The sequence below is a fragment of the Patagioenas fasciata genome, chromosome 19, assembly GCF_037038585.1.
Source record: "Patagioenas fasciata isolate bPatFas1 chromosome 19, bPatFas1.hap1, whole genome shotgun sequence".
Taxonomy (NCBI): domain Eukaryota; kingdom Metazoa; phylum Chordata; class Aves; order Columbiformes; family Columbidae; genus Patagioenas; species Patagioenas fasciata.
Window position 1 is genome coordinate 11,177,855 of NC_092538.1, and position 16,887 is coordinate 11,194,741.

The following is a 16,887-nucleotide window of genomic DNA, read 5'->3' on the forward strand; positions in this document are numbered from 1 at the left end:
ACAAAAAGCGCACACACACACATAAAAAAGCCAAAAAAACAGCGGAACTAGATCTGGAAAAAAAATAAAAAGAAGATGAAAAAAAAAGAGAGGCAGTTCCCGGCTCCTGGGACTCCCGGTCTGCGGAGGGGAGACAGTAGGTCCTTATTTTTTGTTGTTGTTCTTGCAGCGAAGGAGAGCGAGCGAGGGAGAGAGCCCTCCCGGTAAAGTCCTTCCCAACACTAAAATAGAAACAAAAGCCGGCGCGGGGCTGCGCGGAGCGGCGCGGGGCGCGGCGGGGCAGGGGCGGCCGCGCTGCCCTCACACCCCCGCGGGCCCTGGCTGCGCCTCGGCGGGGCCGGCCCGGCTGCGCGCTCCGCGGACGGCGCTGGGGCGAGGGTTGCTCATGGCTAAAGGAGCCGGAGTGGAAACGGTTAGATCTTGTCCTGATCTCTGTAAAACTGTGACTATCTCACATGTCCTTCCTGCTCTGATCCGCCCGCTAATGAGCCAAGCCCCCTTGATTGCTGATTTTACGCGTTTCAGACCAATTGTGGATCTGCATAGGCGTGGTTTTGACAGCTCCGGCCAAGCTCCGGGGCGCGGGGCGGGGGGGGTCGCGGAGGGAGGGAGGAAGGGAAGAAGGGAAAAAAAAAAAAAGGAGAAGAAAAAAAAAAGGAGAAGGTGTCGGAAGCATCGGCAGTAAGAAAACATGTCAACAGAATAAAATATTAACCAATGACAGAGAAAAGTGCTCGAAATCCCACCCCCGGCTCCTTTCCGCATACCGGGTCAGCCCTGGCTGCGCCGCGACCGGGGAGCGGCCGCCGCCGGTGCGGGGACAGCGCGGAGCCACCTTGGCGGAGCGGGGAGCGGCGCCCGGGTCCGCCCGGTCCGGAGCCTCGGAGGCGGGGGGGCGGCGGCAAAGGGCCCCCACGGGTCTGTGCGGGGGCGGCGGGCCGGGGAAGGGGGAGCGGCCGGGGGAGCTCGGCGGCTGCCGTCTTACGACAGATCCTGGAGAGCGGATCGAGGTGGGGCGCGCCCCGCCCGCCGCTCCGCGCACAGCCGCGCACCGCCGCGCAGTGCTGCGCAGCGCCGACGGGGCGGCCTCCGGGAGCGCGGCCCGGCGGAGAGCGGCGGCCGGCGGCGAGGCCCCGACTGGCGACCTCCAGCGCGGGTGAGTCGCTCCCTGCCGTCGCCCCCCGCCCTGCCGGCAGCCGCACCGACGGGTGGGGTGGGGGGGTCCGCCTGCAGCCCCGTGCCCACGGCAGAGGCGCAGACCCCGCCGTCGGTGCGCGGCCGGAGGCCGACGCGGCTGTGCCCAGGCGGAGAGGCTGTTTACCGGGGCAGAGGGAGGCAGATAAGGCGGAGAGAGACACTCCGGGGCTGTTTGCAGAGGGATTAGGCCCGGTCCCGCCGCGCCGGGGCTCGGGGGGGCGGCGGGCGCGGTGGGTGTCCCCGCGGAGAGGTCGGTTTGGAGATCTGCGCTGATTAACTGAGGGCCGCGGTGGCTGAAGAGGGCCCTGGCGCCAGGCGGCTGAGCCCTCACAATAAAGACCCGTCTCTTGTCACTTCATATTTACCCCCAAATCTTCAAAAAGCGCCCTGCCATCCTTCCAAGGCTCCTGCCCCCGCCGCCTGCGCTGCGGTCCGGCGGGACGAGGGAGTGGGGGCCGGCCCCCTCCTCCGCCCCTCGACCCGCTCTCCCCCTCGGCCCTAGTGCTCCGCGAATGCGCGGCGAGGCGCGGCCGCAGCAGCTCCGAGCCTTCGGGGCCGCCTTTCGCTGCCCCTCGTGCAGGGTGGGACGCGGGGAACCCTGGTTGCCCTCTCCCCATCCCGGTTCGTCCTGTCGATAGCGATCCTCGCTCGCTGCCTCCCTACTCCACGCAGAGTCCAAACCCAAGCCCGGGCTATTCTCGGGGGCGGTCACAACCTGTCCGTGTCCCGCGGCAGGTTCACCTCTGCCTGCACTGCCCAGCCCCGCCACCGCGCCCGACGGGGCGGGCACAACGCGGCCCCTCGGGGCTGCCCCGGCCGGGACCGGCCGCGGTGCGGTGCCGGGCCGGGGGGGGTGTCCCGCTGACCATTGAACGGAGAACAGAGACTGAAATTTAGACCCGATTTGGACTTTGCTTCCTCGCCGTCGCGGAAAACTGCTGACGGCAGCTTTGGCAAAAAGGGGGCTTGCTTGTATTTTTTTTTTTATTCCCCCTCACAAAGCAAAACCGGAGCCTCTCATTGCTCCGGATGGCATCACCCCATGCCGGGGGCGACTGTGTCGCAGACACTTTGTCCGCAGCTCCATGGGGCCAGCCCATCGGGGCCTAGAGGCAGCGGGGTCGACTGCAGCAATGAAAGGTCTCCTATCCTCCAGCCCAGGGGGCCCAGGACCCCTGATCGCACCCCCCACATCGGTGAAAGTCACAAACGCACTCGCCTGCAGAATAAAACCAACCCAGAGCAGCCTCGTCTCTCTGACCCTCTGTAGCATTGATCACCGATGGGATTACCGGGGGTGGGGGAATAACGGGGAGCCAGGCACTGACTCCCTGGGGCAGATCCAGCCGCAGCCCCAGGATCCTGCGCCGATGCATGGCTGGGCCGCCCATGCCCTCGGCCGGGTGGAATCCGGCATCGCATCGTCCTCCCCGTCTAGGAGAGATGAGCTTTGCCCCCCACCCCGAGGCCAGCCTTGCCCCGGGGGTCGGAGACAAGGGGTGTCCCTTTCCCTTCCCGCCCCAGGTCGCTGCAGCGCTCGGGGCCACCGTGTCCGGTTCCCGGGAGCCGCCCTGGCCGCCTGCGGGCCCGGGACCGCGCTGGCGAGCGGTCCCCGGGCTGGGACGGGGGCGGCCGGGCCTCCCCGGGGATCCGTTGTGGGCCAGTCCGGGGGAACCGACCCGGCCCGGCCGCCCCCGCGCCCCACCCGCTCCGCAGCGCAGCCCCGCTCGCTCTTCCCCTTTCATCTCTGCCCATCTCCACTCATCATCCCTCTTCTATTTTTAGCCGGTAGACTTAGGCCTTGGCGCCAGGCCGTTTAAGACCTGTCAAAGTCCTTCATATTTCCCTCATGTCACATGGACCTTTCGCTCCCTTCCCCGCGCCATGCGAAGGCCGTAATTTGGATCTGTGAGCTGGTGAGCAAATGCAATTTGCTCTTCTCCATCGCTGTGTTGTCTCCGTGACCCCAGCCAGCAGGACGGCTGGTGTCCTGTCCGGGGCACTTACACAAATTGCGGGTGATTGATGAAAAATAACAATTCTCACAAGCAGCCGGGCCTCTGCCTTCCCCTCCTCCCGGCTGCACCGGGCTGTGGCGGCCCCGCGCCCCGGGGAGTGCTCCCCCCGGACGGAGCTGCGCCGGGCGCACCGGCCGCGGGCGCTCCGGCTCCAGGCAAAAGGGATTTTCCTGCGTTGAGGACGATCCATCGCCTCCCCCCCCAATTCCCGGCCCTGGTGCCACGGCAAGGGACTCCTCCGGTTTCTGGGGAGGGCGGCCCGACGGGACCGGGAAGGAGAGTCCGCTCGCACCTTCCCGAGCGTGGGTGATTCAAAGGGGAGTGGGAAAGGGACGTGCCGTGGAGGGAGGGGGACGGTGCCGCTTGGCTGGGCTTCTCGCTGCTACCCCGGGAGCAGCTGGACAGGCAGACCTGCGGACGTCTGACACCCCCGGCTGCACCGTCCGCAGCGAACCCGCAGGTGCGGGTTGGGGAGGTCCCGGCAGCGGCAGGAGCCCTTCGCCCTCACAGGAGAGGCCCGACGTGTGCTGGGCCCCCGCGGGACTCGGTGGTGCGTCCAGCCCGTGGGTTCCCCCCTTGGCGAGGGGCGGCCCCGCAACGCAGACACTTCTCCGGCCCCGCTTCTCCCGCTCCACCTGGAGAGGAAAATAAACCCACGCGTGAGGAAACTGCCCTCTTTTGCTCATACCCACCCGCGGCAATGATTGCTATCCTCCACCGCCCTCCCCCGGGGCGTCGCATCTCCCCTCACACCCCTCGGCGGGGTGGGAATCCCCTTGTCCCCGGGAGGTGCCGGGAAAACGCCTCCTCACACACCTTCCCGGTGCTCCGGTGCCCGTCACGGGGGGCGGAGATGGGCTGTGCTGAGCAGCGACAGCTGCCCGGGATGTGCTGGGCACCGGGGCCCGCCTGGTGCATTTTTATCGGCAGCGGCCGAGAGGGATGCCCGACCCGACGCCAGCCCCGGCACCGCCGTCCTCCCTCCTCCCTCCTCCGGCTGCGCGGGAGCGGAGCTGCGCGCCCCGTCCGTGCGCGGCCCGGCGAGGGGAAACCCGAGGAGCCCCGCCAGCGCGGCAGTCCCCGGGCCGCCCCCCCGAGCTCCCCCTGCTCTCAGACTGTTTAGATTTCTCTCCAGCTTTAAAGAAAATATTTCCAGTAATCCAGATTTCTGGAAAATAACAACAGGCAGGGAGACGCAGACACAAACGCCGCTGAAGTTTATCCAGAGTTTGAACGACTTATAAACACATTTCCCAGCCTGTTTGTCAGGGCGGGCGGCGAGTGACCCCGGCCCGGCCGGGCGGCTCCTGCGCGCCCCGTGCTGAGGGGGGGCGCATCCTCCGCGCCCCGCCTGCACTCCACCGTAGTTGCGTCCGCGGGGCTTTGATCCGGGAGCCGCTCAGCCCCTCCGCTTAATTGATTTTATTATTTTTTTTTTAATTACGGAGCGCCTTCCCTGCGTGGCGGCGGCATGACCGCCCCCGGCCTCGCCCGGCCCCCATCCCCGGGGCTGCCCGGCTTCCCCACGTCGGGGCCCGGCGCCTCGCACGCACCGAGCCCGCTGCCTTAAAAGGAGACGGGAGCTCCGGCCGGGGCCGTGCCAGCGCGGGGGGGACCGCGGCGTGAAACCCGAGCTGGCACCGCGGGGGGCGGGCGGGGACCGGGATGGAGCGGAGGGCGGGGAGGGGGGGGAACATGCAAATCCCTCTGTTTAAAAAACTTCCATTTGAGAAAGTGTGTCACATCCCGGCGCGGGCGCGTAATCCCCGGGCTAATGGCATTACCGCCGCCTCATCGCCGTCATGGGATGGAGCCGGGGGCGAGCACCCCCCACCCGCTGCCACGCGTGACCGCGGCTGCGCTCCCGCGGGGAAACGGAGCCGCAGAGCCCCGCAGAGCCCCGCGCTCCGGCGGGCATCCCGCGCCGGGACCCGGAGGTCGGTATCGGCCCTTCCCTGGGCCCCTTGTCCCCTCATCCCCCCAGGCTTTGGGGGCTGTATCGGCGTTAATCAAGGTTCCGTTTTCCACCCACGTTCCTCGAGTAAAGTTGGTCCCACAAGCTGAGAGCGGGAGCGCCAGGGCTGTGCTTCACAGCCGGTTCGTCTCCTAAATAAAAGAGTTTAGCAAACTGCGTAAATTGATAAAATAATGCTGTTAGGGCCTGCGCCTGCCTCCTCTGTGGGATTAAAAGCGAGGATTTGGGACTGTCCCACAGGCTGAGCTGCACTGTACCCGACCCCCGGCATCAAAGGAGGGGTGGGTGAATTGCCCCTGGGTGCAGAGCGCTGGTGGGGGCTCACACCTCGGCCTGCCCGCCTAGACAGGATCCGGGAATGTGTTTGAAATCACATCTACAGCAGGATCTGACGCCGCTGTTCCCATGTCATGTGAGTTGTGGTTTTGGTCTAGGTTTGACTTTGAGGATTGCAGAAAATCACCGTCTCGTGTTTACAGGAGAGTGCATTTCACTGCTGAGAAAATAAAAACAGAATACATCACGGGCAGGAATATGCTTTGCACCTGTTCATTTCACGGGTGTTTCATCATGCACAAATTTGAAATATAGCCAGCACTGCACAGAAGGGCCCACTCTCATCGCTTTTATCCACATTTCCTCAAAACACCAGTGCTCCTATGAGCCGCAGAGACACAGAAAGGCGGAGTGGGACTCTGGAGACAGGACAGATTGTTCCCATCTTTTAATTCTTAAAACAAGTCTGCAAACTCAAAGTGCCAAGGGGCAATGCCCCATCATGGCCTTGGCTCAGGCACCGTGCCCAATGAGGTGCCCGAGCACCTCTGTGCTGTGTTGAACTTTCTTGCTGCCCAGCGTTTTCCTTGCCTTGCTGTAAGTCTTTGGTTTTTGCTGCGACTGCCCTGGGGGATTTGGAGCTCTCAGTAGCGGCACACAGCGAGCTCACCAAAACTTGCCCTCAAGTGCCTTGCTCCTCGCCCATGTGTGCTGTGCAGCGCCGGTACATCGCTCTCCAGCCACCTTTTCCATGGATACCTCCGCCGAGGCAGCACCAAATAACAAGTAAATAACAGCCCCGACGCCAGGCTGCCGGCACAAAGCAAGCAATTGCCCTTGGTGCAGGTCACTAATCTCTTGACACATGGTCTTTGAGACCTGGGCTATGCGGAGGGAAGCTGAAAGGGAAGAAAAGATAGTGGGGACAATGGCAGGGCCGCCGGCCGGCTAATGACCCCTCTCCTGGCTTTGTCTGGGTACACTCAGCGCCACACTGGGATCAGTTCATCTCAGCAGAAAACCCACACTCCTGCATTGCAAAGGGGCCGGTGTCGGCCCCCCGCCGTGGGCACCGTGAGGGTCCCAGCTCGCCAGGCTAAGTGCAGCGCTCGAGACACTGCAGGTATTAATAGCCCCCATTTTGTAGCCAGCAGTAATTCCCTCCTGTGTTTTCCCCTCCACGCTGAAAACAAACCCTTCACTTGATCCGTTTGTCCTCTCTAGTTGCCATCTGTCTTCCATCCTTCAAATCTCACCTTAGAAACAGTGCCTCTTGAACAAATCCTCCCCGCCGTCCCCGCGCGCCGTCTCGCCTGGTGCAGGCCTGACACTACAAGCGCTCATTGAAGTGAAGGGGATTTGAGAGCGCGCAGGACATGGTGGGATTAAGGCCACAGATTGCGCTCCCCGGGCTGCAAAGCAAAACCCCAGCCCTGTGGCTCTGCCTGCCTGGTGCCACCAGCCCCATGCCCAGGGCTCTTCTGCTCCCTCTGCTCGGCTGCTGCTCCTTCGCACTGGTGCGGTGGGGCTGTGCGGTGGGCATCACCATCCCTCTGCCCTTCATGGGCTGGCGGGTGGAGGGAGGCATCTCAGGCACCTCCCCAAACGCCTCCGGGTACCTTCCTCTGCAGATGGACATGGGAGAGGTCACCTCTCAAACCCCGGTGAGGACACACGTGGTGTTTCAAGCGGGGGCTGCCGGTGGCTGCTGTTTGCACAGATGCGCCAGGTGCTGTCCCACCTCGCGGCGTGCTGGTGTGGGACCCACCGCACCACCCACCGGCAGCATCTGCGGGGCGGCCCCGGCCAAGCCCGTGAATCACGAGCACATCAAAGCACCGGCAGCGCCAGCACTAACAACCCCGGGAGCCGGCTCGGAGCGGACAGTGCCCGTGCAGATGTTCATCAGCAGCTTTTCTCAATTACAAAGAACAGCAGAATTTAGCAGAAAACCCAGCGAAGGGAAGGAGTCCTGGCTAGTGGAGGGGCTGCGGCAGAGCCCACGCAGTCCTTGTGAGCTTCACAGACTCCAGTGCCAGTGTTACATTACCCCCCATTCCCCTGCAGACTTGTGGGGGTCGCCTGCTCCCACCAAATCTCAATTCTCTTTATAAAGACCCCACCTTGCAGGGCTGTATGGGCATAGAGAAGAGCTCAGACATGACCACATCTGAGCCAAACCTTTGGAGCTGCTGAGATTTCTACTGGAAAATAAACCCACATGATTTCAAAGCCAAGCGCATGACCTACGGCAGGGTGACACATGGTGCTTTTCGGCTGAGCCCGGCAAGGGCAGCCCTGATCCTGTCCGGTCCCACAGACGCCCTGGACTAGCAGGGGCAGCGGTCTCGTGGTCTGGCCAGCCACCTGGGAGGGACAATGGCATCACTCCCTCGTGATGGCTGGACTTTCCCCTTCCGTGAGCAAAATTCAGTGTACCCTAAGAGGTGGCTGCAACGTGGACACCCCTTGTGTGGGAGGAGAAGCTGTGGGATGTCCTCTTGTCCGTCCCTCCTGCGGACGGAGCTGCGGGAGAGGGTGGATGGGGAGGCAGGGACAGGGCCGGCTCTTTGCCCCGGGCTGCAGGTGCTGCCTCTGCTTTTCTGCTTGAATTAAGCTGCTGGTCTGAACGTGGCTCATAACCTTCAGCCCACAGCGAAACCTTGCCAAAGTCCTTTCCCCAGGTTGTTCAAAAACGAATGCGCTCACCCATCATTTCCCCCAGGACTGTCTGGTACTGGCAGCGGCCAGAGAAACGCCGTGGTGCTGGGCTGGTGAGCTCTCCTCGCTGGGGGATGCAGAGACACATTTGGGGGGGCCCCATGCCCCCAAACCCTAAGGTGTATTTAAGTGAAAAAAGCAATTTCTTCCCCCATCCTACTTCTCACTGCATGGAGCAGGAGTGGAGTCCCACGAGCTCGCACCTCTCACCTCCCCAGAGAAGGGGCCGGGGTGGGAGCAGGATTAGTGCCCAGCTGGCACTGGGCTGCCGCGCGGGCACGCCTGGCACCGGCCTTTTATTACCATCCTATAATAATATTGTAAATACTCACTGGGAAGTAATTACATCCTATAAAAGAAGCAGCAGTCTGTGGTTTGAGCCAGGATCGGTTCATGACATTCGTTTTAAAGAGACATTTCATGTCTTGTTTATAGATTAGATTTTAACCTGACAACCTTTTAACATTGTATTAAATTAGAAATTAACTTCGTATGACTGCTCACTGTATAATTGACCTACTGATAGGCTGAGTGCTAGAGAATATTTAAGATACCTTTCAGGCAGCAAAGTTCCCAAGAAAATTCAGAGCGTCCTCCTTGATCTAGACCAGGGCTTTGCTATTAATTAGTGTTTATGGTCAGGTGGCAGGAACGCTGCTTTTCGGGGAGGGAGGGCTGGCATGGAGCGGCATCCTTGCTGCATTGTGCCCAGCCCCGGTGATGTGAACAAAACCCAGCGGGATGGGGGGAAGGAGGCAGAGGGGACAGGTCAGGCTATAAGTCCCCAACCCTGCCCATGGTGGTGACCACCCAGCGAGGCCAGTGGTCACCCTCCTGTGGTTGCCCCAGCTGGAGCTGCTGGGAGATGAACCCATCGGGGATGGAGCTGCCACCTTCGAGAGAGCCGGATCCTGCAAGGCACTGAGTGCAGGCTGGGAACTGCTGAGCAAGCTCTCAGCAATGCCAGGAGCGCTGCAGGATGCGGGACCTTCATCTCCCGATGCAGCCTCACGGCTGGGGCTGGAGGTGCCCAGGGAGGCAAAACCAGGGTGAAAACCCAGCCAGTGCTGGGGGAACCAACTGGTTTTATACCAGAGGAGAGCAGGGTGGAAGTGCTGCCTGGCTGTGCCACAGCTCCCGGAGGGTTCCTGCCGTCACCAGGACCGAGGCGCTGCCGCCGCAGACACAGGCTTGTCCCACTACCTTTCCATCTGTGAAACAGGCCAAGCAGCGCATTCAATTATTTTTTCCTAGCACATAAGCCACTAATCATTTATTGCATTAAAAAAACCCCTAATCTCCACAACTTTTGTTCCTATTTTATCCAATTTAAACTTGGGGGGGGGGGTGGGGAAAAAGTGTCATTTTCTCTTTTTGCAATCACAAAGACCCGATCTCAGCTCTATGGACTCGCTAATTGTAAGCACTCAAATGGCTGGGTTTAAAGTTACACTTAGCAGCTGTGAAACATTAGGGTGAAGTGATTACAACCTACTGGAAGATACCGAACATTTTTACAATATCTCAGGAGCATAAGGGAAAGACAACAGGAAATGGCGCAAACTTTCCTACCCTGCACAGCAACAAAGCCAGAGCAAAGGAGCGAGAAAATAAAAGCAGAGACGTGGCGCGGACGCGGTTTGGATCCTCAAAAAGTTCCTGAGGAAGCCCCGGTGAAAGCGCCGCACGTTCAGCCCCGTGCTCGGAGGGTCAGAGAGGATTGGGAGCAGTGTTCAGGGATTTCACAGCTGTACTTTGTAGCAAAACCCTCCTCTGGGCTCTCTGGTGAGGAAGGAGGATGGAGATCTTGGCAGTGTTTTGCCCTTGGTTGGCTCCCTTCACCTCCTCGCCAGCAATCGCTGTTGTCGGGCTGGCTGACGCTGCTCAGGATGGGATGGGACGGGATGGGACAGCAGGACGGGGTTTATCTGCTCACCTTGGGCAAAGCGCTCTAGTGGGGCTCATCGGGGCTGAGCTTCATCAGCAAAGCAAACGAAGCCGGAGCCCCATGTGCTCTGCAAAGCACCGGGAAACGCCAGCCCTGTTGGTTGTGTCCTGGGCTGGCTCGGAGATTTGGCTTCATCTGAACCTCAAGCTGTCAAGTTTGGAGAACCTTTGACTTTCCACTTCTTTCCAAACAGCAAAACATTCCCTCCCATGATTTAAGCATGCTACATGCGTGTGTTTGTTACAGAAACCAGCGTAGGATAAGAAAGCAATATTTCATGTTAAATTCATGAAATCTGAACTCAACTTTTAATAGAAGAGCTCCACTTCATGCACAGAGTGATATACAGTCTGCCCCGCTTTAAATGAGACGTTTTGCCTTTTGAACTCAGCAGGAGGCTGCTGCTTACTACTACTGGAAACAGTTTAAAAACCTGCAAGTCCGGCATGTCTTTTGGGCTCTTTTCGAGCCAGTGGTTTATATCATGGCACAACATTCTCGCTGCGCCGCCTGCCAGCCGCTGCATTTGAAAATCCGGCCTTTCAGAAACTCACCTGGATCATTTCCACAACAACGGGAGACGCTCGTCCGAAATCCTGTGAAGCCCAGGAGCCTCTGGCTATTTCTGCTTTAAGTGGAGTTTGGATCTGGTCCCTAGATTGAAAACTCGGTTGCATTAAAGTCGGGACAAACCTCCCTTAGGAGCAGCTTCCAGACACCATCACAGAGCAGCGATTTTCTCTCCTGGTGCCTGGAAAGAGTTATCGCTGCTGAGGTTTGGGAAAGGTGGAGTTGGAGGAGAGCACATGGCACCCGGTTGAGATGGGGGATTTTGTGTGTACCCAAAAAGCAGGGGCCATCGTTGGGAGCAGGCGGGGACACGTGGAATTGGCCCCTGTAGAGTTACTGCTCAATGGGACCCTATAGAGTTATGGTTGCAACACACTCAGCTTTCGCTGCCTCACTGAAGAGCTGGAACTCAGCGGTTATTCTGCTGGGTCATCTGTGAAAGTATCAAATTAAAGTTAAATTAGCCACCTCATAGCAGTTCTGCACTTTTTTTTTTTCTCTAGGCTTTCTTAACAGTTTGGCTACGGGGCTATCAACAGTGGGGAATTTAGGACGTTCTTTTCAATGAACCAGACTGAAAATATTTTGGTACGGCCCCAGTTTGTAGGTTCCCCCCCCCCCGCTTCTTCTCCCCTTTAAACAAAACATCCTGATTCAAAGGAGCTTCTTGCAGACTGGGAATTTCCACATGGCCGTATTGCAGCACTTATAAAAAGTGATTTAATGCCTGCCAACAACAAATACATTTCCAATGACACCACTCTGCGTTACGCGCTATCCTACTTTGTGCGTTGAGTAAGAAGCAGCGACCGAGCTGTCGGAGGCAGCCGAGCCGTCGTCCTTCCCCTGCAAGAACTTTGTCCCTTACGGCCGCTCCTCGGAAAGCCTGAAAGGAAACAAGCATCCCGGTGACAACACAATCCCTTCTGTATGTGTTAATCTGGATTTTGTTTGAACTTTTGGAGTTGACCTTGGCTTGAACTGTGTTAAAAACCCTGACCGGTGTGGACTGACTTGACCCTGCGGTCCCATTTGTCCGCGGTGCCAGCCCTACCCTCAGCCCCTTACTTTAAGCCATTATTTTACAGACATAAAAGAAACACAGCATTACAGCAGATACAGCCAGCGGGCCCGAGCTGTGAGTACTTACTGACGGGCGAATTCTCCTCCGGTTTCACCCCAAGGAAGTTTTTTTTGCTTGAGAAACGACTGACTGAAAACCAAGCAAAAAATTGACATTACTGCTGCAGACTCTCGGTTTTTATTAGTGGTTTCTAAGCCTGAAGAGAGAGGGGAAAAAAAGAAGCTTCTGAGATCTGAGTCGTGGCGTTACAGCTAAAAACAACAAAAAAGTCAAGCCCAAGGCTGAATTTGGCATTTGGTGTTTGGGGATGGAGTAGGAAGAGGGTGGTCGGTTCTGCATCACTCAGAGTGGTTGGTTTGAGCTATAAAAGTGCGAAAAGATTTGTGGGTTTAGATAGTTTCCTCTCATTGCCGTGACTCAAACGGCTTCTATTAAAAACAAGTAGAGGGAAGGAAATTTCATAAGCTGACAGTCCCATCTCACTCTCTGCTTCTCGACACAAGTTGGCCGAGATAGAGGAATTCATGTGGTTCCTATGTGTGAGCCCACGACTGTTTTATCAGCAGAGTTATGTGGTGCGAGTTTTGACTGCGCACATTCCGCAGGGTACGGGGGTTATACAAAGCCTCTCTGGGTGATCCTGTAACACGCCAGATGGGGCGGGTGCCTCTGCTTCCAGCACACCTGGTCCTCGTCCCACCCAAATCAGGGGGACGGAGCAGCAGAGCCCCAAGCAACGTGAGGAGCTGGAGCCGGGCTCAGACACCCCAACGCAGACGGGTGTTGAGTTTCAGAGGTGCAAGACGCACCAATTGTAACTCTTGTTTTTAACAATCTTGGCCTTGCACATGGGGACAAGAAAGCAGGGAGGCAAAACCAAGCCAGACTGGCTGCATAACATCCACTGATGGCTTCAATTAAAGCCCTCGAGTTAGTAAATATGCATAGTCTGGTCCAGGAAGATATACGAAGCCCACAGCCAGCCCAGTAACACCCCATGAACATTGCCATTTAAGCAGTGCCTTGTTTAACTTAGATTTATTCAATGACACATGCATTTCTGGACAGATATCTGAGTTCCAATGACCAACTTTTATAACCAAATATGAGAAATTTGTGACTGCAGTTAGTCAATTAAGTACGTTTCTAAAATACATGACTAGAAGAAAACCGGAGCAACAGAGAGAATTCTTCCAAAGAACAAAAAGAAACATTTCCATTTGCAATACTCCTGGCATTGATGAGTATCAGTGGGGAAGGAGGGCAGCAAGGAGACGCAACGAGGAAGGAACAACATTATCAACCCTGTCCACAGAAAGTCCTCCAGTTTTCACTCTCTCCAGTTCATGCGTTGATATTCGGCACTTCTGCAAACGGCGAGAGCTCCTCTGAGTTGCGGAGATTCCCTTCATCTCTCAACGCGAAAAAAGCAGAGAATGGTCGTGAAACCATGTGCTTGACCAAAAAGATTTCTCCTCAACCAACCTCTTCCTGAACACAGCGAAAAAAGAAGCCGCGGAGCTATCAGGATTGAAGGCGGAGTCTCTTCATATTGCACAGGAACACAAAGTCAAGATTTTGTGAGTATGGTTCAGGAAGGTTTAAGAGTCATCAATATTTATCAGGGTAATGAGAACCATCCAGCTCAGCGGCGAACTGGCAGGTGACAGACACACGGGGACAGTTGAGGCGGAGAGGCGGCTCGTTACCCTGTCTGCATCTCTCCTTGGCTGTTTGGCTAATTTAAGGGAATCCCGTGGGGAAAAGGCTGAGGGGCTGGTTTTCGTTAGTCGGGAGGGGCGATCTGTAGCCATCGAAGTTGCGTGGGATGCTGCCGCTGGTGGAACCGGAGCTGTTACTGAGCGTCTCTATGCTTCCCTCTCGCTGAAGCTCTGCAATGGGAAGAGAGAGCAGGTCCTGGTTAGCGTTCCACATAAACCCAGCGTGCCGTTGGACGGCCGCTTTATTGACAAATCTGTTTATTTATCATTGCTCTAACATTTGCTCGTCATCCACCTCTTCTGGGGTGATTTGATGGATCACTCCAGAGACATCCCAGCTCCTGGTCCTGCTTCTCTGCCAGGCTCAAGCTCAGCTGAGCTGAAGCAGAGCTGGATGGAGACGTTACCCAGAGCAAACCCTTTCCTGGGGATGAGGCCGCTGACTCACGACATGTTGGGACTTGGCGGTGGGGATGCTCACGGCTGAACTGAGCAAGGAGCAAAGGGTACGGTGGCAGATCATGAAACATCTTTCCTCCACAGCAATGATGCTGAGATGGCAGGGAAGGGGGAGCGGCCCGCGATTCTCCACCTTGGGAACACCAGGGACTTTCCACAACCCTTTATCCTGCATAAATGGACATAAATAACTCTGCTTTTTTCAGCCAAAGAGAAAATATACTCTTTCCTGCAGGCCTGAGCTGTGCCTCAAAGCAAAACAGAAAGCAGGCCCGGCTGCGGCTCTCCCTCTCCCTCCCATACGCATCCAGACATCTCCCCTCGCTGACCTCCCAAAGCCTTTGCTTGCTCCCTAATCTCAAAACACAAGGATTTTTCTGTGTGCAGAGCATCGTTTCTAAGCGCGGCCTCTCTGTGAGCCACTTGAACCCTGCGGCTGAGCCGGCGGCAGCATCGGCGCGGCCGGCACTCAGCGGCAGCACGCAGCGGTGAGATGCGGCAGAGCCCCACGTACGACACGGCAGGGATCCTCTCCCAGACACGCCACAAGGAACATTCCGTCGAGTCACAACGCACGGCCCTGAGCGCGACTTCCATCGGCTGCCTCTGCGCTGGAGGGGACGGGATGGGGACAGAAGATTTGGGCAAATTCCTCTGCCGCCAAAGGGGGAAGAGGAAAAACCCCCTTGCATATAGGAAAAGCAGAACGTCAGTTCTTTGCTAAAACAAAAAGCACCCTGCTCCAGCATCCTTGGGCGCTGCACAGCTCCCGTTTGCCACCCCGGCTCCGCGGGGACAGCAGCCAGGCGAGCGGGCACCCAGAAAAAGGGCTCAGGGATTTAGTCCTTGATGGTGGAGGTAACTTGCAATGGAGATAATCTGCCCAGGATACATGAAAAACAAATCAGCAGGAAACCGGTCACCCTGTAAGCAGCAATGATAATGACCTCAGCTGTATTAATCACAGTTTCTTGCCAGTATTTGGTGAAGGAATGTCCATGTCTAAACCTCTTCATTTTCCTCACATCCTTACTCTCCCATGAGTTCAGGAAGTAAAAACAGTAATTTAAATCAGAAATGAGTGGCGTATCCCACACTAATACTGCGCTTATCCTGTCTGATTTGGGGCTTTTATCTCCCTCTGCACACAGCTGGCTTCGGTTAAACGTCCCACGTCAGAGCTCTGGGGCGCTGGGCAGCGTCGCCCGCGCCGGCCAGGCTGGGGCTCCCCAAACCCGGGCTGCCGGGCTCCTCGCGGGGCTACTTTTCTCTCTCTTTTTAAGCTATAATTGATTTTCAGGCAAATGTTGTGTTTTCAGTAACCGTAGCAAAAGCAGCGAGAGGGAAAGAGTGAGGGAGAATTTGTTTCCTCGTGGCTGTCGCTGCTCAGCTGTCAGCTCCTGCCTGTCCTTTGGTGACTCTGTCCTTTGGTGACTTGCATGGGACCGCGCACCCTGCCGGGATTGGGTTTTTGGGGAATCTGGGCTCATGGGGTGGCTTTCCGGGGGCTGCGGGATTTGTGCAGCCGGCAGCACTTGTCACCTGTGCGGGGACTGCCAGGGGGTGGCACTGCAGAGACTGATGCCAGCCAGGGAAAAAGCACCGACCAAAAAGTGGGGAGGCAGAGCGGTGGGCACAGGGCCTGGCTGGGGAGCCAGGGATTCCGTCCCTGCGGCTGCTCCTGCCCTGACTGCTGGCAGACACATAAACCCCTTCAATTAACAACGGGGAGGGACAAAAGAGAGGCTAAAAGAGATGCAAAGGCTCAAGAGCAACTGGAGGGGAGGTTTTCCAGCCCCCCAGCCTGCACAGAGCCCACTCTGGGTTCGGAGGGGATCAGGCTAAAAAGCAGAGGAGCTCCCACATCTGAGCTGCCGTCCCGAGCGCTGCGGATGGTGACCCATGCATTGCCCTGGGCAAACGCGTCCGGGCGCCCTCAAACAGCCCTGCATTGCGGAGCCGCTCGCTCTGGAACTAATTACATGGCGAGGCAGACGAGCGATGTATTCTGATACCTAAGAAAGCACTGTAAAAGTGCCGACCGCCGCGGCAGAGAGCACCGCTGTGCTCAGGAAATTGGGCTCTTGCCCTCGCCCGGGCCCGGCTCTCGTGCACGGCCGGGTCACACGAGACGTGCAATTAGCCATTACACGGTCACCGGGGACTACCTGCGCTGCACACATGACCCCTAGGACCACAGTCGCCACATCTGCCTACATTCCCCCAAATTAGTCCCTTCTTTTTTTTTGCAGCTGTTTCATTAATAAAAAACTATAATAAAAATATGTCCAGTGCAAACTATGCTTCTTCTCCCCTGACGTTCCAGCAAAGGGCATGTGCACAGGAACATTGATGCCATTCCCATGGGAAGCTCAGAGATGACTGGGAATGGCTCCATGACATGGGGACACCCCTCCTGTTACGGGGTAGAAAACTGGGGGACAATTTTGCGGCATGGCCGGACGCGGCTGCTCGGCGAGCGATTGCGTTCACTCCGGTGGAGTTACGCCAGGAACGGGCTTGGCCCCAGCATGTCTGAGGGTTATTGTATCTGCATTCCCCCATGCATATACTGTCGAGATGTATTAACTTCCTTAAATGTACCAGTAAAACAACCTCTTATGATACACTTTAATGAACTTGTACAGTAGCCAACAAATTGTGCATCATATAAAACCCATTCGGCCTTATAGACTCTCTGGCTATTTTGTAATAACTGCAATTTGCTTCTGCTGAAGCAAGATAACCAGGGTTGAGAAGTCAGGCTTTGCAGAAACCTAAATATTTGATTTGGGGGGGAGTGGGTGGGAGAAGGAAGAAAGGGGCCTCTGGGAGCTATTTATGGGGTCAAAATAACATGAGACCTGCTCTTCTTGTAGCATTTCTACCATCAAGGAAATGAAATACTGTGAGAAGAC

At 57.2% G+C, this 16,887-nt stretch overlaps 1 protein-coding gene across 9 annotated transcripts in view; it reads right to left on the reverse strand.

Annotated features, from left to right (window-relative positions):
• Positions 1-12,811: 12,811 nt before the first annotated feature.
• BCAS3 (BCAS3 microtubule associated cell migration factor) overlaps positions 12,812-16,887 on the reverse strand; it is a 285,403-nt gene continuing 281,327 nt past the window's right edge. For 7 of the 9 annotated variants that reach the window (XM_065852777.2, XM_065852781.2, XM_065852776.2 and 4 more), the window contains one exon: positions 12,812-13,681. In XM_065852777.2, coding sequence (XP_065708849.1) covers positions 13,533-13,681 — 149 coding nt within the window. In that variant the 3' untranslated portion in view covers positions 12,812-13,532. The remainder of the gene's footprint in view (positions 13,682-16,887) is intronic. The other 2 variants (XR_011741909.1, XM_065852779.2) reach the window with 1 other exon arrangement.